Source organism: Staurois parvus, unplaced genomic scaffold (assembly GCF_062004578.1).
Source record: "Staurois parvus isolate SC_StPar_1 unplaced genomic scaffold, SC_StPar_1.0 ptg000439l, whole genome shotgun sequence".
NCBI classification, from domain to species: domain Eukaryota; kingdom Metazoa; phylum Chordata; class Amphibia; order Anura; family Ranidae; genus Staurois; species Staurois parvus.
In genome coordinates this window covers 3,210,955-3,235,735 of record NW_028318235.1, presented here as the reverse complement: position 1 = coordinate 3,235,735, position 24,781 = coordinate 3,210,955, and the positions used below count along the sequence as shown (strand labels likewise).

Here is a 24,781-nt window from a genome sequence, read left to right as displayed (position 1 = left end):
CAATCCTTCTCTGAATCATTTAGATGTTCATTGGCAAACTTCAGAGGGGCCTGTACATATGTCTTCTTGAGGAGGGGGACCTTGCGGGCGCTGCAGGATTTCAATCCATGGCAGCGTATTGTGTTACCAATGGTTTGTTTGGTGTCTGTGGTCCCAATTGCCTTGAGATCATTCATAAGCTCCTCTCATGTAGTTCTGGGCTGATCCCTCACTTTACTCATGATCATCCTTACCCCATGAGGTGAAATATTGCATGGAGCTCCAGACCGAGGGCGATTGTTATTGTGTATTTCTTCCATTTGTGCATAATCACACCAAGCTTTGTGCTGATGGTCTTGTAGCTCATTCCAGCCTTGTACAGATCTACAGACTTGTCCCTGATGTCTTTTGACAGCTCTTTGGTCTTGCCCATGGTGGTGCCCAAGAAAGAGATTCTGTGGACAGGTGTCTTTTATACACATAACGAGTTATCATTAGGAGCACCTTCTTAAATTGACAGGACTAATCTGTGTACCACATGAGCACATAGCCAGTCTGCTGTGGGAGCCACAATTATTGTTGGTTGGTAGGGGATCAAATACTTATTTTACTCACTGAACTGCAACTCAATTTATAACATTTGCATCATGTGTTTTTTGCAGATTTTTGATATCTGTCTATCCCCTCCCCTCTGAAACATGCACACATCACCCCCATACTTAAAAAGCCCTCCCTGGACCCCAATGACCCGAACAACCTCAGAACCATCTCCCTGCTCCCATTTACATCTAAACTCCTCGAGCGCCTAGTCTACACCCGCCTATGCTCTCACCTCAACGACAACAACCTCCTCGATCCCCTACAGTCCGGCTTCCGTCCCCTACACTCCACCGAAACTGCCTTACTCAAACTCTCCAAGGACCTGCTAACCGCCAAAGCTAATGGCCACTATTCAGTGCTCCTACTCCTTGACCTCTCTGCGGCCTTCGACACAGTCGATCACCCCCTCCTCCTCAAAAAACTACACTCCCTCAGCCTCAGAGATTCTGCTCTCTCCTGGCTCTCATCCTACCTGTCATAACGCACTTTCAGCGTTACCTATAATGCTACCACCTCCCTCTCACTCCCCCTCTCTGTTGGGGTCCCTCAAGGCTCTGTCCTCGGGCCCCTTCTCTTCTCCATCTACACCTCCTCCCTTGGCCAACTCATACACTCTCACGGCTTCAACTACCACCTCTATGCGGACGACACACAAATCTATCTCTCAACCCCCCACCTCACCCCCTCGGTCTCTGCCCGAATCACACACCTGCTGAGCGACATATCAGACTGGATGTCGCTCCACTTCCCTAAACTGAACCTCTCCAAAACCGAGTTTGTGTCTTCACTCCAGCCCGGACACCACCCCCCATTGACTTCTCTATCACATCGAACAACGCTACCATCAAACCCGCCCCGCAGGCCAGAGTACTTGGTGTCATTCTGGACTCCAACCTATCCTTCCAGCCCCAAGTCCAATCTTTAACAAACTCGTGCAGACTCCACCTCCGCAACATCGCCAAAATCCGCACGTTCCTAACTCCAGAAACCACTAAACAGCTCATCTACTCCCTCATCATATCACGACTCGACTACTGCAACTCCCTCCTCACTGGCCTGCCTCTCCGCTGGCTATCCCCGCTTCAGTCCATCCTGAATACGGCTGCCAGACTCATTCACCTTTCCAACCGCTCCGTCTCCGCCACCCCCCTCTGCCAATACCTCCACTGGCTTCCGATTGCGCAACGGATCAAATTCAAAATCCTAACGCTGACGTACAAAGCTGTCCACCATACTGCCCCGAACTACATCACTGACCTAATATCCAAGTACCGCCCAGCACGCACACTCCATTCCTCACAAGACCTCCTTCTCTCTAGTTCCCTGGTCTCCTCCTCCCATGCCCGCCTCCAGGACTTCTCCAGGGTGTCACCCATCCTCTGGAACCCATCAGATTATCACCTACTCTCCTCTCCTTTAGGCGCACCCTGAAAACCCATCTCTTCAGGGAAGCCTACCCCACCCCATGCTAACTTGTCGACCTCCTCCACTCTTCCTACCACTCCATCCCCCACAGCTATCTCTTCCTGTGCCACCATCCCCTCCCTCCTAGATTGTAAGCTCGAAAGAGCAGGGCCCTCGATCCCCTCATGTTTTGCATTGTATTGGTATTGTTCTGCACATGTTCTGTCCCCCTTTGTAATGTACAGCGCTGAGCGTACTATTGGAGCTTTATAAATACTGTATAATAATAATAATTTAAAATACACCTATGATAAAAATTATAGACCCTTCATTTTTTATAAGTGGGCAAACTTACAAAATCTGCAGGGGATCAAATAATTATTTTCCCCACTGTATATTAAGTACAATCATTCCATTTAAATATAATGTGTTTCATATTTTAATATCTTTATTATTATTATTGTTATAATTATAATTATTATACAGGATTTATATAGCCCCAATAGTATGCACAGCACTTTAAAATTACGACAGCACCTTACCTGATGAGCCATGCCTTAACCATCTCCACTAATCTATGCCCATGTCTTTACCAAATATATACCCTCTCGTGACCTGCCTTTGAAAAGCCTCAGGCTGAAGGTATGTTAAAAGATCTTAGATGTGTAATCAGATAGAGCTGTGACCAAAAAACTTGTGTTCACTTGACTAAAGTGACTTTAGATCTGAACAGTAAATACCTTGGTGTATTGAAAAATAATTTCAGATGCTTGGCATAAAGCCCTAGTAGCCTACTTAGGCCTCCTCTTTCCCACTCTTCAGTGTTGATCTATAACTATGAAATAAAAATGTAGTATTGCGCTCACAACCTTCCAATCTATATAACTAAGCAATAAAAAATGTGTATATGATATACATAGATGACTATTTGTGAATCTATTGAAATCCACTCTCATCAGAAAAATTCAAAAAACAGTGAAAAATTACTAAATAATCATAATATAATATAGTATAATAATAATGTCCCACAGAAAAATTAGTGACTTTGTGCTGAAAAATCTTCAATATCTTTAAATAGGTGACTGCTTGTGCCTCCTCCCTCAAGTGAAGATGTGCGCTCACCTCATAGATAGCCTGAAATTAGGCTATTAAAGCTTGCGGTTCACCTCCTTTGGAACCTACTTGTATAGGAACTCCTGTTTATAAGATAACCATGAAATGCGACATGTGCTGTGGAAAAATATCCTCTCATTGGGTGCCACTCCAATGTCTTCTTTTATCCATGCGGTTCTCCATATATAAGAAAAATCCTGACATGGTGCTTTATCGTTTTAAAAGCTTTAATGAATAGCTGACAGGTGGCACTCACATAAATCGTATAGTGGTAGTACAGCTGTCTCAGACCTCCGCTGACTGTTGGAGCTGTGCGCTCGTGGTCCGATGGCCGGACTGACTCCCTCCGAGTGACGTGAACAGTCCCACCCCTACGCGTTACGCCACTAATCACGTGGCTTCATCAGGGGGATTTGATTCAAATCCCCCTGATGAAGCCACGTGATTAGTGGCGTAACGCGTAGGGGTGGGACTGTTCACGTCACTCGGAGGGAGTCAGTCCGGCCATCGGACCACGAGCGCACAGCTCCAACAGTCAGCGGAGGTCTGAGACAGCTGTACTACCACTATACGATTTATGTGAGTGCCACCTGTCAGCTATTCATTAAAGCTTTTAAAACGATAAAGCACCATGTCAGGATTTTTCTTATATATGGAGAACCGCATGGATAAAAGAAGACATTGGAGTGGCACCCAATGAGAGGATATTTTTCCACAGCACATGTCGCATTTCATGGTTATCTTATAAACAGGAGTTCCTATACAAGTAGGTTCCAAAGGAGGTGAACCGCAAGCTTTAATAGCCTAATTGCAGGCTATCTATGAGGTGAGCGCACATCTTCACTTGAGGGAGGAGGCACAAGCAGTCACCTATTTAAAGATATTGAAGATTTTTCAGCACAAAGTCACTAATTTTTCTGTGGGACATTATTATTATACTATATTATATTATGATTATTTAGTAATTTTTCACTGTTTTTTGAATTTTTCTGATGAGAGTGGATTTCAATAGATTCACAAATAGTCATCTATGTATATCATATACACATTTTTTATTGCTTAGTTATATAGATTGGAAGGTTGTGAGCGCAATACTACATTTTTATTTCACGCTTTGTCACATTGGTAGTTATGTGCTAGAAGTTTGCGATCCAACAATAGGAATTTTATTACTTGGCTCGCAAGATTTTTCAAATAAATTGATCTATAACTATACCTAGTCTGGTTTGAGAACTGGGGTGGTACTGGGAAGGTATCTTAAACTCAATGCAGATATCTCTAGGTGTGCATTTTTTCAGATCTGCGGCTTGTAGGGCCCTTTTAGAGTAACTCCTGCTTGGATGTCACCCTGGGAGTGCTGCTGTTGTAACGGAACCGCACTCCGACTGCACTAGGGTTTTTCCGTTATAATACAGCTTCCCCATCCGAACACAGACCAGACACCACTCTTGAACGAAAACAAGGAAATAGACTACTTTATTTTAACACAGGTACAAGATATTTACACAGGGTGGGGCAATACACACCCAGTAACAAGAGACACATCAGCAGACAGTCCCATCAGGGGGAAGGGCTGCCAGAAACACCCCCCACCAAGCCAATACACACAAACACATACATCCCATAATAGTTTGCTCCCAAGCAAGACACAAACTAGAATAATAGGATATAACCACATAGCATTAAACAATGAACAACCCCCCACCCCACCTATACATGTCTACACAATATCATGACATATCACCCTGCACCCCTAACAGGCACAGGGTGACTTACACATAAGAGGGATATGGGGAGCTGAGACAGGGGTCTCCCCACCTCTCTAAAGTGAGCTGTGTTCCATGGGCCCCCCACCCAAAGTGACTCCCGTCAAGTATCTCCCCTTTCGGAAGGACACTAACGCAGGAATAAACCCCAGACGGGTGGACTCCGAAGTTAGTCTGTACTTCCAGTCCCCCAATGCCAGCACCCACACAGTTCCCCAAACAAATGGTCCCAAACAAAGTATTACTCACCCAGCCAACCTCTGCCTCTCTCTCGTAGAACATGCCTGCCGCTGGGGAGAAGTTTGGGCCGGTCTTTCTCCGGAAGTCCTTTTAGCTGCTGGAGAGAAGACAGGGTGGCTGGGCCGACTCCATCATGCTGTTGGGGATCTGGGCCGACTGCCCAGCATCCCTGGGGTATCCAGGTGGTGACTGTAGTTGCTAGGAAGAGGCCAGTGGTGCTCTGTCCCTTTGCCAGCACTTCTGCTGGGGACCCCACATCTGCTCCAGCTAACCGTAGGGAAGGGAGGCTGGCTTCCTCCACTCCCAGGCAGTGGATCTGCTGCTGGGATGGCATTCCTCTGTCACTGTCCCCCTGGTGCACAGATCCTGGCTTGGGAGTGAAGACAGTTTCCTCCACTTTGGCTGACTGTGGGGGAGGGAGGACAACAACCTCCTCTCCCTTCTTCCCAAGGGCCTCTGAAACTACCACAGGTGTGGGGCAGAGGTCCTGGACCCTCTGTCCGGTTGTCAGTGCTTCAGCTGGAGAGGTTTCTTTTACCTCCAAAGATGCTGCTGGCAGGAAATCCCATGTCCCTGTCAGTGGTGTCAGAGAGGCTGGCCGCCTCTTCTCTCAGGGAGACTGAAACTGTTGTTGGTACTGGAAAAAGGTCAGCAATGTTTGGCCCTTTTGCCAGCTATTCTGCTGGAGGCTCACCAGGTGGTTTTCCCTCAACAGAGAAGTCTATCAAATTCCCAGTCTCTGGAATGGCTAAATGTCCAGGGCACAGGCTGGTGGCCCTTGGGCTCAGTGCCAGCACTTTGGCAGGTAACTCATCACCCATAACATCCTCCAATGAAAAATCCATTAGATCCATACATCCTGGGATCCGTAATTGGAAGGATGAGCCGACTGCTCCATCTTCCCTACCCTCATCCATTTGTTGGACAGACGCATTCCTCCATCCAAGCTCGTCACGTGCAGAAACAGGATCATCTAGGTAAGCCAGCACTTGCTGCATCCTCCATAAGAGCTCCGTTTCCATAGCTGCGGATGGTATCTTTCTCTCCTTTCCTGCTAGCCAAACCTTGGATCCCGGTGGAGGTGTGGATGTGTTCACAGCCAGGAAGCACAATCCCACTGCTTGCCACCAGTGTAACGGAACCGGACCCCGACTGCACTAGGGTATTTCCGTTATAATCCCGCTTCCCCATCTGAACACAGACCAGACACCACTCTTGAACGAAAACCAGGAAATAGACTACTTTATTTTAACACAGGTGCAAGATATTTACACAGGGTGGGGCAATACACACCCAGTAACAAGAGACACATCAGCAGACAGTCCCATCAGGGGGAAGGGCTGCCGGAAACGACCCCCACCAAGCCAATACACACAAACACATACATCCCATAATAGTTTGCTCCCAAGCAAGACACACAGTAGAATAATGGGATACAACCACATGACATTAAACAATGAACAACCCCCCACCCAACTATACATGTCTACACAATATCATGACATATCACCCTGCACCCCTAACAGGCACAGGTGACTTACACATAAGAGGGATATGGGGAACTGAGACAGGGGTCTCCCCACCTCTCCATGGGAGCTGTGTTCCATGGGCCCCCCCACCCAAAGTGACTCCCGTCACAGCTGTCATTCAGCATTCCCATATTGGGCTGATATAAGGAAGAGTGGAAGGAGGTTGTTTCATGGTGCAGTGGAGATACAGGGGAGCAAATGAACATGACCAGAATATGATTTTTCAGCTACTTCATCCGTCCATTGATGGAGAAGGGCCACTCCAGTAGGTGGTAAAAAAAGGAGTAGTTATTTTATGCATTTAGCGGAGGACTGCGTGGACACTAGGATCTTCTAATGGATCACTGTTAAACTTTGTAGTTTTGATGTACATCCTCATTGTTATGACCCCCTCTTTGTAAAGAGGGGGCCGAAGATGAGATAAAAGCTTTATACTATTTGTGGTAATCTGTTTGGAGAGGTACAGCCTGGACTGAGACCTGAGAGGTTGACCTCTGGTATTCCCTGTTGTCTCTGGAAATTGGGACTGAGAATTATGATGTGATTACTGCAGAAAGGGAGCACAAGCAGCTACGGTTGACCTCGGAGGGTTAAACTTGAGGCTCACAGTGCTGAAAGGAGGCTGTTGTGGCCAGTGTACCATGGTAAGTTTCTGACCCACTGTACTGGAATTTATGGGAACACTTAGCCAGTTCATTCGGAAGGGAAGTAAGAAGCCCCCCTGCATTTTGGCATCAAGAACAGGATGGGCTAAGAGGAGGTCACACTATCTGTCTGGTTGCTTTATTTAGCTCTATTTTATAAGAGTGCCCTGAAGGTAGAACATGTTATAATACAGCTCCATTGTATGCATCAGTCAGGGTGTAAGCTGCAGGGACTGAGCATAAGTGATTTTGCAGAGTTGAGATTTGAAGTTGGAGGCCCTGAAAAGTTGGTGGATACTGGGTGGACCTTAGATATGGTTGCTAGATTAGTTTTTACATTTGTCAGGCTAAGTGCATTTTCTGCATGTATAGAAAAATACCTGTTGATCCTGCTAGAAATACAGTGTCCTTTTAACTTCCTGTGCCCTGATCTGAAATTTTAAACAATGCTATCAGCTATCTCGGCTATCTTTTGAGAACTACAAAAAAAACCTGTTCCACTTGTGTTATAAGGATGAAGAGAAGGAGGATGAGGGTTTGTAATCCAGATGTGGAGAACAGCCTAGGGTGACAATGCTGCTCCACCACAGACATAGTTTAGAAAAAAGACTGGCATACTGCAGTACAGTGGGGCAAAAAAGTATTTAGTCAGCCACCAATTGTGCAAGTTCTCCTACTTAAAAAGATGAGAGAGGCCTGTAATCATAGGTAGACCTCAACTATGAGAGACAAAATGAGAAAAAAAATCCAGACAATCACATTGGCTGATTTGGAAAGAATTTATTTGCAAATTATGGTGGAAAATAAGTATTTGGTCACCTACAAACAAGCAAGATTTCTGGCTCTCACAGACCTGTACCTTCTTCTTTAAGAGGCTCCTCTGTCCTGCACTCATTACCTGTATCAATGGCACCTGTTTGAACTTGTTATCAGTATAAAAGACACCTGTCCACAACCTCAAACAGTCACACTCCAAACTCCACTATGGTGGAAGGACACCAGAAACAAAATTGTAGACCTGCACCAGGCTGGGAAGACTGAATCTGCAATAGGCAAGCAGCTTGGTGTGAACAAATCAACTGTGGGAGCAATAATTAGAAAATGGAAGACATACAAGACCACTGATAATCTCCCTCGATATGGGGCTCCACGAAAGATCTCAACCCGTGGGGTCAAAATGATCACAAGAGCGGTGAGCAAAAATCCCAGCACCACACGGAGGGACCTAGTGAATGACCTGCAGAGAGCTGGGACCAACGTAACAAAGGCTACCATCAGTCACACACTATGCCGCCAGGGACTCAGATCTTGCAGTGCCAGACGTGTCCCCCTGCTTAAGCCAGTACATGTCCGGGCCCGTCTGAAGTTTGCTAGAGAGCATTTGGATGATCCAGAAGAGGATTGGAAGAATGTCATATGATCAGATGAAACCAAAATAGAACTGTTTGGTAGAAACACAACTCGTTGTGTTTGGAGGAGAGAGAATGCGGAGTTGCATCCAAAGAACACCATACCTACTGTGAAGCATGGGGGTGGCAACATCATGCTTTGTGGCTGTTTCTCCGCAAAGGGACCAGGACGACTGATCCATGTACAGGACAGAATGAATGGGGCCATGTATCGTGAGATTTTGAGCGCAAACCTCCTTCCATCAGCAAAGGCATTGAAGATGAAATGTGGCTGGGTCTTCCAACATGACAATGATCCAAAACATACCACCCGGGCAATGAAGGAGTGGCTTCGTAAGAAGCATTTCAAGGTCCTGGAGTGGCCTAGCCAGTCTCCAGATCTCAACCCCATAGAAAACCTTTGGAGTGCGTTGAAAGTCTGTGTTGCCCAGCGACAGACCCAAAACATCACTGCTCTAGAGGAGATCTGCATGGAGGAATGGGCCAACATACCAGCAACAGTGTGTGCCAACCTTGTGAAGACTTACAAGAAACGTTTGACCTCTGTCATTGCCAACAAAGGATATATAACAAAGTATTGAGATGAACTTTTGATATTGACCAAATACTTATTTTCCACCAATATTTGCAAATAAATTCTTTCCAAATCAGCCAATGTGATTGTCTGGATTTTTTTTCTCATTTTGTCTCTCATAGTTGAGGTCTACCTATGATGCCAATTACAGGCATCTGTCATCTTTTTAAGTGGGAGAACTTGTACAATTGGTGGCTGACTAAATACTTTTTTGCCCCACTGTATATTATCCTTTTGTTTTTAGGTTTAGATATGCAGATATGCTTTACATCTTCTAGATGCTGCACAGCACTCCTTAATTTAAGGAGTTTAAAGTAATGGCTAAACTGTGTACATCCAATAATGTGCATTAAAGTGGCCCTAGAGCTTCGGCATGATCCTATTTGACTCCTCAGGCTGGTTGAATATCGGGTGCCCCCTCTGAGCACTATGGTGCAGACCCATGGAGACACTCTTTCAGACAGGACCAAGTGTGGCATGGGAATGGGAGCTCTGCCACAGAGAGAAAGTGTCAGAAAAAAAGGATAATGAATAGGTAAGTATAATTCTGCTCTCTTCACAGAGTACTGCTGTTGTAATTTCCTTAACCCCCTGACACGATCACTTTAAATCAAGTATGTTAAAACAGAAATGTATGAATGTGTAGTAAATGTTACATTTTAAGCAGCATAACCATTGCATAGTTATCTGGATTCTTAAATGTTTCTAAATTATGCATCATATTTTGCTAAGTAATTTAATATATACAGATGTCTTGTTACTGTACGTCTAACTTTTTTAAAACATATTTTATCTAGCTGCAGAAGAGAGAGCGATCATGCAGAGCGTATGTGCAGGTAACATTTCTATTTCTACATTCTGTGTGTGTCTAATTGTCTTTTTATAGGTTCTGTCCTTGCTAAATGCTTACCCAGACCTAAAACATTTTTGCAATATGACATGCCACTAAATGCCCAATATTTTTTCAGTGAACAGAACTGAAGATTTAGTCAAATGCAATAGTATTGTGGTAGAGCAGAGTAAACAGTGGCAAAACATTACATTAATTGATGCACTGCTTTCAAAGCTACCACTGCAGAGACAGTACAATTGAATGTATTACAATTTTTTCATATGTTTTTTTTTTTTATCAAAAGAAGGAACATTAACAAAATAACCCGACAATAAGTATAGTGCAAGGGAACATGCAGATCCACATACAATATATAAAATATACAATATATACTTGCAATGCATTTCAAATCTGCGTATCAAATATATATGTTTAGGTGCAATCGTAGAACAAGGTCAAGGCTTCACATTCAGTAGGTAGGAACAGAGGAATTTTCCTGAGATGGGCTACTGTAATGTATACATATGGCAGCATAGAAGGATAAAGAATGTGTTCTAATTCATTGATCTGCTCCAGGCTGTCTAAATACAAGCACAAGGATACAGTTGGATGCTAAAAGAAAATTATAATCTGATAATAATGCACCCTTTCACACTTGCTAGGTTGTAAAGAGATTTGTCAAGTCACCCAAATGTTCTGGGAGTTAATCGCCTGTGGTTTGTATTCCCCTGCCTCTGTTTCGCTGACCTTCATCATAGAGTCTTTGTGTGCTTATTTGGCCTGTGTAGTTGCTACCTACTGCCGTAAGTACTCAGGAGTATTTAAGGTTACCACATTCTGGGAAAAATACCAGCCTTAAGCTCTATTCCCTTTCAATATAATTTGCAAGTTCTGTTTTTATTGAGGAGACCACTATATTTGGCCAGGTAGCAACCATATGATTATTTATGATGGTGGACATTTTCTTGTAGTACATACGATTTCCAGCATAAACAATGTGGATGAATTGTCCCTATTCAGTAATGGAACACTATATTCTAAAACAGGAGCTACTGGACTGAGTAGGCAGAAGACGGGCAGCTCAGTAGGTATTTCTAATGATTTGAATAGTAGCTTTTTCTTATGATTATGGTATTTCATAATAATAATAATAATAATATTAATATAGGTAGTAGTAATGGTATTATGCGCATATACAGAGAAAATAACAAATTAGCATTGATGATTGTATTATTTGTATATTTTTAAATACATATTTGAACATATTATAGAATGAAAACAATGAAAACAGATTCTGTCTGTTAATGCTTTTCAAACAAACCAGACCATGGTTGCTATGTGGCACTTTTTTCTTGCAGGTTCCCTAAAAACATACACTCTTTTTAGGAAACCTGTAGCAATTAGCAAACCTATCAAATTTAGTACTTCTGCTTTTTCAGACAATATTCACCTTGTTAATTGCAGATTTCACAAACGGATAGGTCAAGGGTTTTTTTTCTAGTGTGAGCCAGTTTCAGGATAAAACTGCCTTTTCTATGACTATACTGGTCTGTTGTCAGCGTTCTCGGCTTTTGGCTGTCTCCATTTGGCAATCCTGTGTGCCCGATTAGAATGTCTGTCTGCTGTGCAATATCTGCACCTTCAGCAGCTCTCAAGAAGATTAGGCACTGCTAGAGACTGTGCCTTAGTGAGCACCTTTTGCAGCCTGTTGCTGTCAAAGTAGATCCACCTCATTGTCACAGCATCGTGATAATTTTTCCTTGGTATTAGCAAACTGAATTTATACCTAAAGCTACTAATTCATAAAAAAGATGGATTTTGTACCCAACAAACAGCAGAGAGAATCCAAAAATCCAAATTTAATGTGAATATACAGTATTTTTAAGTTGTGTACATACTGTAGCTTAATACAAGGTTTTAATACTACAGATGCAGCTGCAACACAAAACTCATTACCCATTAGGGCTCTGGAAATCCTTTGTTATTTATTAAGTGTTTGGAAACTAAATATATATATATTGGGACAAACCTCCAAATCATTTGATTCAGGTGTTCCAATCACCTCCATGGCCACATGTGTATAAAATCAAGCATCTAGGCATGCAGACTGCTTCTACAAACATTTGTGAAATAAAGGGTTGCTCTCAGGAGCTCAGTGAATTTAAGCATGGTACTGTGATAGATTGACATATGTACAATTCCATCCGTGAAATTTCCTTGCTACTAAATATTTGGTCAACTGTTAGTGGTACAAAGAGGAACAACTCAGCCAAGAAGTGGTAGGCCACATAAAATGACAGAGTGGGGTCAGCACGTACTGAAGGGAACAGTGTGCAGAAGTCGCCATCTGTCTGCAGATTCAATAGCTAAAGACCTCCAAAGTTTGTGTGACCTTCAGATTAACACAACAAGAGTGCGTAGAGAGCTTCATGGAATGGGTTTCCATGGCCAAGCAACTGCATCCAAGCCTTACATCACCAAGTGCAACTCAGCATTCTCTCTCCTCCAAACACGACGAGTTGTGTTTCTACCAAACAGTTCTATTTTGGTTTCATCTGACCATATGACATTCTCCCAATCTTCTTCTGGATCATCCAAATGCTCTCTAGCAAACTTCAGACGGGCCCGGACATGTACTGGCTTAAGCAGGGGGACACGTCTGGCACTGCAGGATCTGAGTCCCTGGCGGCGTAGTGTGTTACTGATGGTAGCCTTTGTTACGTTGGTCCCAGCTCTCTGCAGGTTATTCACTAGGTCCCCCCATGTGGTCCTGGGATTTTTACTCACCGTTGTTGTGATCATTTTGACCCCACGGGGTCGCCATCTGTCTGCAGATTCAATAGCTAAAGACCTCCAAAGTTTGTGTGACCTTCAGATTAACACAACAAGAGTGCGTGGAGAGCTTCATGGAATGGGTTTCCATGGCCAAGCAACTGCATCCAAGCCTTACATCACCAAGTGCAATGCAAAGTGTCGGATGCAATGGTGTAAACCACGCCGCCACTGGACTCTAGAGCAGTGGAAACGTGTTCTCTGGAGTGACAAATCATGCTTCTCTCTCTGGCAATCTGATGGACATGTCTGGGTTTGGCGGTTGCCAGGAGAACGGTACTTGCCTGACTGCATTGTGCTAAGTGTAAAGTTTGGTAGAGGGGGATTATGGTGCAGAGTTGTTTTTAAGGGGTTGTGCTTGTCTCTTCGTTCCAAGGAAGGGAACTCTTAAGGTGTCGTCATACCAAGACATTTTGGACAATTTCATGCTCCCAACATGACTGCGCACCACTGCACAAAGCAAGGTCCATAAAGACATGGATGAGCGAGTTTGGGGGGGAAGAACTTGACTGGCCCGCACAGAGTCCTGACCTCAACCCGATAGAACACCTTTGGGATGAATTAGAATGGAAACGGTGAGCCAGGCCTTCTCATCCAACATTGGTGCCTGACCTCACAAATGCGCTTGTGGAAGAATGGTCAAACATTCCCATAGACATACTCCTAAACCTAGTGGACAGTCTTCCCAAAAGAGTTGACGCTGTGAAGCTGTTATAGCTGCAAAGGGTGGGCCAACTCAATATTGAACAATACAGATTATTTATTTATTTCAGGTACGTATATAGCGCTGTCAATTTACGCAGCACTTTGCACACACACATATATATGTATATACACTGTATATAGTACCTTCGCATCAGTCCCTAACTCTCAAGGGGTGTACAATCTAAAGTCCCTAACTCACATTCATACATACACATACTGGGGCCAATTTAGACAGGAGCCAATTAACCTACTAGCGTGTCTTTGGAGTGTGGGAAGAACCAGAGTACCCGGAGGAAACCCACACAGGCACAGGGAAAATATGCAAACTCCAGGCAGGTGGTGCCATGATTGGATTCAAACCAGTGACCCTAGTACTGCTGGGCAGAAGTGCTAACCATTTAGCCACTATGCTCCCCTATACAAGTTCATGTGCAAAGGCAGGTATCCCAATGCTTTTAAACAACATAAATATAAAAGCGCTGCCCAAATACAATAAGTGAAAAATGAGATAAACTAAATATCCATCACACATAAATTCAATGAAACATATAAAGTCCTTGATATAAGAATAATTATTAAATTGGTGCACATGCTTCTTCCACAAACAATTCGTGATTCATGCTCTGTGCTCCCCACCAGTGTGCCCACTAACTCACCAGCTGTATTGGACTTTTAAAAAAGAAAATAGAGTCATTCACGCTTTGGTGGGGCATGTGGAGTTCTGCTGAGTCGTGTAGTCCTCCTGGTATTAATTGTGCTCGTCATCCTCAGTCATCCCGATATGGTAACATAATATTGAGTATATGAATGCAAAGAATGGAGGAAGGCATCCATTTCACTTATTGTACTTGGGCAGCACTTTTATATATATGTTGTGTAATTAGAGAAGGTTATACCTTTGTAGAAGCAGCAGCCTACCAATTCACATTTAGTTGATTATAACACAGAGTTGATAGGTGTACACAATTTGTTCAATTTGTCCTGGGTGCAGGTTAATTACTATATATCCCAATACTTTTGGCAATATAGCGTGTATGTGTGTATGTATGTATGTATGTATGTGTGTATGTATATATATATATATATATATATATATATATATATATATATATATATATATACACAGGTGAAACTCGAAAAATTTGAATATTGTGCAAAAGTTCATTTATTTCAGTAATGCAACTTAAAAGGTGAAACTAATATATGAGATAGACTCATTACATGCAAAGCAAGATAGTTCAAGCTGTGATTTGTCATAATTGTGATGATTATGGCTTACAGCTCATGAAAACCCCAAATCTACAATCTCAGAAAATTAGAATATTGCATGCAATCAATAAAACAAGGATTGTACATAGAACAATATCGGACCTCTGAAAAGTATAAACATGCATATGTACTCAGTACTTGGTTTGAGCCCCTTTTGCAGCAATTACTGCCTCAATGCGGCGTGGCATGGAAGCTATCAGCCTGTGGCACTGCTGAGTTGTTATGGAAGACCAGGATGCTTCAATAGCGGCCTTCAGCTCTTCTGCATTGTTTGGTCTCATGTCTCTCATCTGTCTCTTGGCAATGCCCCATAGATTCTGTAAGCCATAATCATCACAATTATGACAAATAACAGCTTGAACTATCTTGCTTTGCATGTAATAAGTCTATCTCATGTATTAGTTTCACCTTTTAAGTTGCATTACTGAAATAAATGAACTTTTGAACAATATTCTAATTTTTTGAGTTTCACCTGTATATATATATATATATATATACACACTGTATATACTATATACGGTGTATTTTGGTGTTGAGCATGGCCGCTTTTATTGAACAAAGCTTCCACTTCAACATGAATAGTCAACTGAAAATTCCAAGCCACCTGGCTCCGTTGTCAGCGACACCGCTGTGTTTCTTACCAGTCCCTCTGACTGTATTGTCCAGTCCTCCTGGTTCCCTCGGCTCACTCAGGCTTTAGTTGCAGTACCCTGCTGCATGGCCCACTCCTGCCCAGTAGATAGGGGTTCTCCTTAGGGTTGCACTGATACCGTTATCAGTATTGGTGTTGATACTAAGCATTTGTACAAGCAAATGCAAATGCTCTGATATCTAAAACCAATACCTTTTTCATTCGGTGCGGTGCAATTAGAGCCTATACAAAATGAATGGGCTCTAATCGCACTGCAAAGAATCACATGTGATTTGAACAGGAATGCGGTGTGATTCCTGTCTAAATCACATGCGGTTTCCCATTCAGGGCAGTGATCCACACCAGGGGAGTCGAGTCCTTAAGGCTCTTGTGGCAAAGCCCGCCATGGTGGGTGAAGATTGGAACCCCTAGCCATTGTGCGGTGAAACTGATGAGTAGCCTGGGGTAGTTTGGTGACCCGCTACCCTGCTGTAGTGACCCCTCTCCCCCCTACCCAGACGGCACAAGGAAAATTGATGCTGGCCATTAACACTTTATTTATTAACCACTTCCAGTCCAGGATAATTTTGACATTCCTCTCTTACATGTAAAAAATCTGCATTTTTTATAGAAAACTATTTGGAACCCCCAAACATATCATTTTTAGGCAGAGGACCTAGAGAATAAAGTGGTGGGTATTGCATATTTTTATTTCACACAATATTTCCTAAGCGGTTTTTCAAAGTTTTTTGTAGAAAATACACTTTTTAAGGAATATTAATGCACAAAAACACAATATAATACCTAATTGTTTGGTAAAATGTAATAGATGATGTTACTCAGAGTAAATAGATGCCAAACATGTCACGCTTTCAAATGTATTGCTATCACAAGAGATGAACAATATCCCTTGTGATAGCATGGGTCGTGACAGGTCCTCTTTCTGGAGAAATCTGGGGTCTATGAGATCCCATATCTGTCCTCTGACCAGCAAAGAATCAGATCAAACTGAGATCAGTTTGATCTGATGCTGTCACAAGCCAGTAATGGCTTGTTTATATGAGGCCGAAAATGGAAGTGACAAAATCCTTGTCGCATCCAGTTTCTGAGGTCACTCAGTGGAAGGAACAACATCAGTTCCTCTCACTGTGTCCCAGGAACCAGGGCTGCCAGTAACATCATTGCCAGGCTTCCTAATTGGATGGGAGAGCCCGGTAAAGGCGGCCTGTAAAAGTAGACCAGCAGCTGTATAGTCACACGGATTACTTTACTAAAAGAGAATTGGCTGCTCAAAAAAAGCTCTAGTTGAAGTCATGATCTCGGTATAACCATCTCAACCTGCCTCTGATTTTGCTTTTACTGTGCTCGTGCTTCACTGTACAGAGCCACTCAGGAATCCCAAGTGCTACATAGCAGTAGCGGAGTTTTGGGGCGATCCAAGAGGCTCAGGGTGCCAAATGCAGGAGGCAGAGACTTTCTCAACCCCCTGCATTCACTCTGGGCTGCTGAGTGATGTTCGTATGTGCAGTGTGGCCAGGGACATCATGAGTGTGGTGGAACACCCTGGTTGGATCCCCATTTGAGAACAGCATAATTCGGGACTACTGGTCACATTTATACAAAGGAGTGGATAAGAGTACTTTCTTATAGCTTCAAAAGAAGACTAAGCCTATTGTTCAAAAAACCTATTGCTCCTCCAAAAATTTTAGTCCCATTTCCATAGGAACCTAAAGCCTGCTAAGTTAGGAAAAAGTCCTTTTCACAATAAAGGGGTTCCTCACTCGTTCAGGTAGGGCTATGTTTGCAGGCCTCCATGGAGGTTCAGCAGGGGGATATTGCAGATGAGTGGGTGTGCAATATAGCGGTCTGTGACTATAAGCTAGAATTTCTGAGGTTGCTCCCCTTGTACTTTATGGTTTCAAATGTTTTTCTTTGAATCCACAAAAGAGATTTGCTCTCCTTCAAGCTCTTAATCATATTCTGTCTCAAGAAGTGATCATTTCAGTTCTAGAGGGCAAAAGGTGGATCTCAAGAGACTCAACAAGCTTCTATGAGTGCAGAAGTTCTGGTTGGAATCCGTGCGGATATTGGTGGCCTCTCTCCAGCTGGGAGATTTCCTGGCATCGAGATCTGGATATCAAAAATGCTTACCTAAATGTTCCAATCTTTCCACCTCACAAAATGTTTCTTTGGATTGCAGAGGAGGGACGCTAGTTTCAGTTACCTGAAATTATCAGAACTGTGCCAATCAGAACAGTGCAGAATTTAGCAAATTGCAAATCCAAAAAGATATTTGCAATTATAATTGTTACAATACTGTAAACCTTTTTTATCCACCAGAACAAGATACTTTGCCCACCGCAATCTCCGCACTATACACTCTCCTCATTGATCTGAACTGTAAGCTTCCTTATATGATCCAGTGGGAATGGGACTTGAATGCCGCTTATGACCTATCTGATTGGCAAGATGTTGCCTCTGCATTATCTAAAGCAGGGGTCTCCAAACTTTCCAAACAAAGGGCCAGTTTACTTTAAACTTTTATCTTTAAACTTTGGGGGGCTGGATTGTGGCCAGCGGGGGTAGAGAATGTCCCAGGTCTGCCACCAGTGATAGTAAACAATGCCTCAGGTATAGTGTTCAGTTGCATAGTGTCTGTTGTCAGTAGGATGAGGAATAGTGCCCCATCTCTGGTGTCAGTAGGATGAGGAATAGTGCCCCATCTCTTGTGTCTGTGAATGGAATAGCACCCCATCAATGGTATCAGTGGAAGGAATAGTGCCCCATCAATGGTATCTGTGGATGGAATAGTGCCTCATCTCTGGTGTCTGTGCATGGAATAGTGCCACATCATTGGTATCAGTGGATGGAATAGTACCTCAAAAATTGATGTCAGTGGATGAAACAGTGCCCCATCATGGGTATCAGGGGATGGAATAATGCCCCATCGTTTGTGTCAGTTGGCAGAATATTGTTTCATCTCTGGTGTCACTAGATGGAACTGTGTCCCATCACTGGTGTTCGGGGATGGAACAGTGCCTCATCATTTATATTAGTGGGAGGCATAGTGCTAAATCATTAGTGTCAGTGTTATGAATAGTGCCTCAAATCAGTGGTATCAATAGTGCCCCAAGGGCCAGATAAGAGCTAGCAAAGGGCCACATCCAGCCCTCGGGCCGCAGTTTGGAGAAAACTGATCTAAAGTATCCATCAACACTACCTTGATCGAAGCAAACTATAAAACAGACAAAGAAACAGTGAGCGCTCAGGGATCCAATTTTTATAGATTATAGTATACTTGAATGTGGCTGGTTCTCCCCTTTTTTTCTTCTTTTTTTGCTCTGCCCCTTTAAATTTCTGAACGTTTTTTCACATAGTTTTAATCTATATTATATATAGTTTTATATATATATATATATATAGTTTTGTTTCTTATATTAGTTGGTTTTGAAAGATTGAGAACTTCCTTTTTGATTATTAAATTGTCCTTTTTATTGCTGTTTAGTCAGCATTAGGAGACATTTTTATTAATTTTTTTCACATATTTTTTTCCAGAAATTCCAGGAATCTTATAATTTGGAATTTCGACATTTGATGTAATACTTCCGTCTATTACATCCTATTGTTCTTGATTCGGTCTTCATAAATCCCCCCTTTATATATGATCCCTCTCCTGTTATAATTTTAAGTGAGAGTCTTATTTGTATGACGGTCAGTGATGCAGATCCACTAGGTACGGAGATGACATGTGTCCTCTTCAATTAGTCTTCAACAAAATGGCGCCTGCCTCTGTGCGAGCACCTCATAGGCTTTTTAAGGCCTTCAATTGACATCCGGCGTGTAGGCTCACCCCTTTTGATAACATGCGTGTGCACAAAACGCGTCACGAAGGTCCGGCAGCCATCTTACTGAGTGGCTGTTCAGCCACATTGATTTTATGCCGTGATTTTTTGATGTATTCCACGTGGAAGATTTATCTAACACTTTTTATCTAATAAATCGGAAATATTACTACACTATAAGCACCTTCTTTTTTGGCTCTTTTTTGAGCTAATGATTCCCAGGACCCCAGTGGATTTGCGGTTGCAGAGGAGTCTCATATCCAGAGGAGGGATCCTTTTCCCACGCTGTCTGTCTAGTCCATTTAAAGGGGGCTTCCTGCAGATTCTTGTTCAACATATTGTGCTTTAATTATGCGCATCTGGTGATTGCACATTTTTATCAATCTCCCAGGTGGATAAAGCCACATGGAATAATTTGACACCACCTGTGCAATAGGACCCGTTTGCAACACTGTATGCTGACCCAATTGTGTCATGCCTTCACTACCTTATGAACACTCTGGTCTTCGGTCGCCTAATTCGCATTACTAGGCACCCTTTTGTTTAGTTCAGGATGGTGTTTCTGACCGTGTGTAAATGATGTACACACGGGATTAAGCATTGCCTCTGTTTCTGTTCAACTCATGTTCTCTTTATCGCATTGAGACTAATTACTATGTCACGACTTTTGTTCAACTGTTGTCTCTGTTAAATTATAAAAAATCTTTTTCAATAAATAACATTTAAATATAAAAAAAGCAGAAGAAAATGTTTTTAAAATCTTGCTTGCTGCATTTTTGGTGTAGGTTTGGTGCAATAAAAACACACCAAAAATGCACTTCCCCATTGAAATCAATCGAAAATGTGGCAAAACCATATATGCATTTTTGCCACGGATCAGTGTGAAATTAGCCTTAATATCATGTTCTTGAAGTCTGGACAAGAGGAGCAGCAGTTAAGGCAAGCATGTCTACCCATATTATAGATTTAATTGTATCTATGAATAGATACTGTGTATAGGCTCTATTTACAATTTTCAATATAATTTTCTCAAGTCAGCACTTTTTGCTGTCTTACAACCCTTTTTGTAACCCTCTAATATTTTCTTATACAAGCTTTGCATAAACAGAAAGGTCTTCACCTTTTGCATACCATTCCTATTCCTTGTAGGGAAATGTTTTAACACCTTTTATATAAAACGTTACATTTTACAGTTGTAATTAAAACTACATTTTTAGTGGAAATGTACTTATTATCCCAGTTCTTTTAAGGACATTTTTTACCACCTTCTATTAAAATATTTGTATATTAGAACACGGTATAATTTTCTTGACGTAGTCTCTAATTTTTCTGTGAGAAAAATAGAAATCTACGAAGATGTAAGAATGAGATCTCAATGATAACTCAACTCCTAAAACTCCCCTTAGAGACCAGTTTTGAAAAAAATGAAAGCCAGGCTTTTATCTGGGAATCTCTTTAAAGGGTAAATAAAGGGAATGCACAAACTTGTATTCTAATATCTTCTAAAAAAAAAAAAGAAAAAAAAATCTCCAAGGTTTGTTCTCTGTTTCATCAAAAGTACAGCCAACTGTAATTTGAGTGACGGTAATCAGTCACAAGTACAATTTGACTTTGGCAGTACACTGTTCGACAAAGAATAGTTTTGTAAATTTAAAGCTAACATTTCGGAAACCAAGGGGTAGAGAGGATAACCAAGGAAATGCAAGAAGTGAAAAATGTACAGATTATACATGACAAGTAGCAAAAAGTGAGAATGGTAATCACAATGAACTAACATAACTCACATGACCTGACCTGTTTCTAGTACTATGGACATGCAAAACTAATGTTGCATGAGCAAACGGCTGTTTCCCTAGCTGTAGGCAACTGTTTCAGTGTTTGCAAGTCTTTCCAAGTTTTCAAGTGATCCCAAGCTAGTTGTATGTATCTTCAGTAGCCCATTGGGAGCTGCCAAAACCTATGCCTTGAGTTATTCAGACTCTTAAAACAACGAATCTGTCCATTTAAGCCCTAAGAGCTGAAAAAGGCACTACCACCTCAATACTGGGCACTTTTACCCCCTTCAAAGTGTGAGAGCTTTCAGTGCTCTCACACTTTGAATGACAATTACTCAGGCATGCTGCATTGTACCCAAATTAAATTGCTATAATTTTTTTCTCACAAGTAGGTGGTATTTAATCACCAGTGTTTTTGTTTTATTTTTTTGCAATATAATTTTGAAAATAAACAATATTTTCTACTTTCTGTTATAAAAAAAAATCCAATAAAATTAAATTTCCTCGTAACTTTAGACTAGAATGTATTCTGCTACACGTCTTTGGCAAAAAAGTAAGTGTTATAATAATTGATTTGTATGAAAGTTATAGTGTCTACAAGCTATGTTGTATCATTGAAAATTGATCAATCCTGATGTACTTACTGACTGCCTGTCTCATTTTCTCATTTCTTGAGGCCCTAAAATGTCGGGACAGTACAAATCCCCCCCCCCCCCCCCCAAATGACCCCTTTTTGGAAAGTAGACAGTCCAAGGTATTTAGTAAGAGTCACGGGAAAATTAAGAACATTCTTTTTTTAATTGTTATGTTAACAAGATTTTTACTCACGCACAGCATAGGCATACTTGCAATTACACTCCAAAATTCATTCTGCTACTCCTCCTGACTGTGGCAGTACCACATGTGTGAGACTTTTCCACAGCCTGGCCATATATAGAGGCCCAACATCCAAGTAGCACTTTCAGGCATTCAAGGGGCATAAATTACACATCTAATTTCTTGACTACCTTTCACATGGAGCACCAGGACAATGGAATTACCCACAAAAACCCTATTTTCAAAAGCAAACAATGTATATTCTATGAGACATAAAGAGTCTTTTGGACATTGTAATTTTTTTCTGCAAGTTTTTGGAAAATGTGGAAAGAAAAGGAAAATGTATTTTTTTGCACAAAGTTGTCAATTTATAATATATTTCTAACACATAGCATGCACATATCAAGAATTACACCCCAAAATCCATTCTGCTACTCCTCCTGAGTATGGCTATACCACATGTGTGAGACGTTTCCACAGCCTGGCCACATCCAGAGGCCCAACTTTGAAGTAGCACCTACTGGCTTATAACTCATAGCATGTACATACCAAGAATTACAAGCCAAAATACATTCTGCTGAGCAAAGGGTAAACAAAAGATTACCTGTGGTTTTAGTAGTGCGGTTGCCCACAGAGAAGAGTATTGGTCCAGGCCGCAGGCGGGGATTGAGTCAGCAACAGCCAAATTAATTGTCTAGGCAGCAGGCAGAGACATGGTCAGCACAGTCAAAGTATAGGTGCTGGCAGTAGGCAGGAACATGGTCCATAAGCAGGCAGTATAGTTAGCAGGCATGGTCAGTTCAGGTGGCAGGCAAAGGCATGGTTGATTAACAGGCCAGGGACAGATGGCAGCAGGCAGAAACATCAGGCTTAGGGACTCGGTCAGCTAAGACCTGGACATGGGTAGAGGCTTCTTCTCACCCAAATCTCTTCAAAGCCTCTGGTCTGCAGACCCTAATCCGAGAATTACAACAGGGAGGGAAAAAGCCATCAATTTAGCTTTCTTCACTTGAAAAAACTATTCTGGAGCCCCTCACATACAGTACATGGAACCCAGTTATTATGTTGAGTCCCACTAATTCAGTGGCAGGGCAAAAGATCAGTTCAGGCAGCAGGCAGAAAGCATTGTTGATTAACAGGCCAAGGTCAATTCACCTGGAAGGCAAAACTGTGGTTGATAGTTCAAGCGACAGGCAGAGGCATCATCAATAAACAGTCCAGGATCTTTTCAGGTGGCAGGCAGAGGCATTGTTGATAAAGAGGCCAGGTCATACAGGGAAATGGCTGATAGCAGACACTTGAAAAATATTTTCACTTCACTTATACTTCACTAATAGTGTAGTGATGTGTGATAGATCCGTAAGCACTCTCCAATACAGAGGCCTGGCTGGGATGGACATTGGAGACAGTAGTATCGGGTGTCACGGTGAATTCCGCTACTGGAGCATACACAACATTTTCTTAGGGGCCTTTATGGCCTGTTTGGGTAGAGGGATATCAGGGAAATACCTTTCATGGAGTCTGGTCACTAAATCAGAGGGAATTTGTTTAGGGGCATATCCATGCAGATAGAGAAGGGTGGTAACAATGTCCTCTTGGTATTTCAGGTAGGTTAGGGATCTTTATGTGCAGATGACATACGAATTGTACAGGGCTGACTGAAACACCACTGATCACAGGTGCAATGCTTTGCAGGCTCCTGTGGAAAAAATAATAAATGCACATTTTTTCCTGCAAAATTATGGGCAATTATGTTTTTCATAAACGTAAACTTAGCCTTTAACCACTTTAGGCTCCTACAGGCATAGCGACCTGTACATCGCTGCCTGTTTCCTGGTTTAGGGCACCCCTCCCCCCCAACTCCTGGGATTGTGTCAGCAGGTCCCAGCCAATGATTCGTGGCCAGGACCTGCTTATCAGCCATGTCTAATCACAGCCCAGAGTCCTGTGTTGACAAACAACACAGCGCTTTGTACAGAGGGAATGATATATTTGTTTCTTCTGCCTACAGGGAGAAGGAACAAAGAGATTTTTAGTAAAAAGCAGCACACACATTAATACTTGTTAGGCACACACATAACCCTTTGATTATCCCGAGATGTTAACTCCTTCCCAGCCAGTGTCATTAGTACAGTGACAGTGTATTGTATTATCACTGAAAACTGTATTAGTATCACTGGTGATGTCAGTGTCAGTTAGTCAGTTCCCACCCAGTATCAGTGTCAAATTGCCCTCCGCACTATCACTAGTTCCACTATAAGTCGCTGATCACCGCCATTACTAAGGTAAAAAAAAATTCAATAAAAATTCCATTATATATACCATAGTTTGTAAACAATATAACTTTAACACGTTAATATACACTTATTGGGAGGGGTCACCAAAGACATGTAGCAGAATACAATTTGGCCTAAATTTATGAAGAAATTTGAGTCTTTACATTTTTTTATTGGATATGTTTCATGGCAGAAAGAAAAAAGTATTGGGTTTTTTTCAAAATGTTTAGTCTTTCTTCATTTATATAATAAAAAAGAAAAAGCCCAGTATTGATCAATTACCACCAAAAGAAAGCTCTGTTTGTGTGAAAAAATTATATAAATTTAATTTGGGTACAGCATTGCATGACCGCACAATTTCCAGTTAAAGTAGCACAGTGCTAAATAGCAAAAAATAGCCTGGTCATGAAGGGACTAAAAAAAACCTTCAGGAGCTCAAGTGGTTAAATACTGAAAAATGTCTTATAGTTTGGCAGGCAGGAACCTGTTACATGCTCCCTGATTCCCCAGAGATGTTTCAAGAGGCACTCATGATTTATGTCATA

General features: G+C 42.1%; 1 protein-coding gene across 16 annotated transcripts in view; it reads left to right on the top strand.

The window, feature by feature from the left end:
- The window catches only part of ADGRL3 (adhesion G protein-coupled receptor L3), a 1,097,183-nt gene that overhangs the window by 571,908 nt on the left and 500,494 nt on the right, over window positions 1-24,781 (top strand). For 14 of the 16 annotated variants that reach the window (XM_089687882.1, XM_089687881.1, XM_089687879.1 and 11 more), the window contains exon 10: window positions 10,056-10,094. The exons of the other annotated variants lie outside the window; for them this stretch is intronic. In XM_089687882.1, the coding sequence (XP_089544008.1) occupies window positions 10,056-10,094 (39 nt within the window). The remainder of the gene's footprint in view (window positions 1-10,055; window positions 10,095-24,781) is intronic. 16 annotated transcript variants of the gene reach the window in all.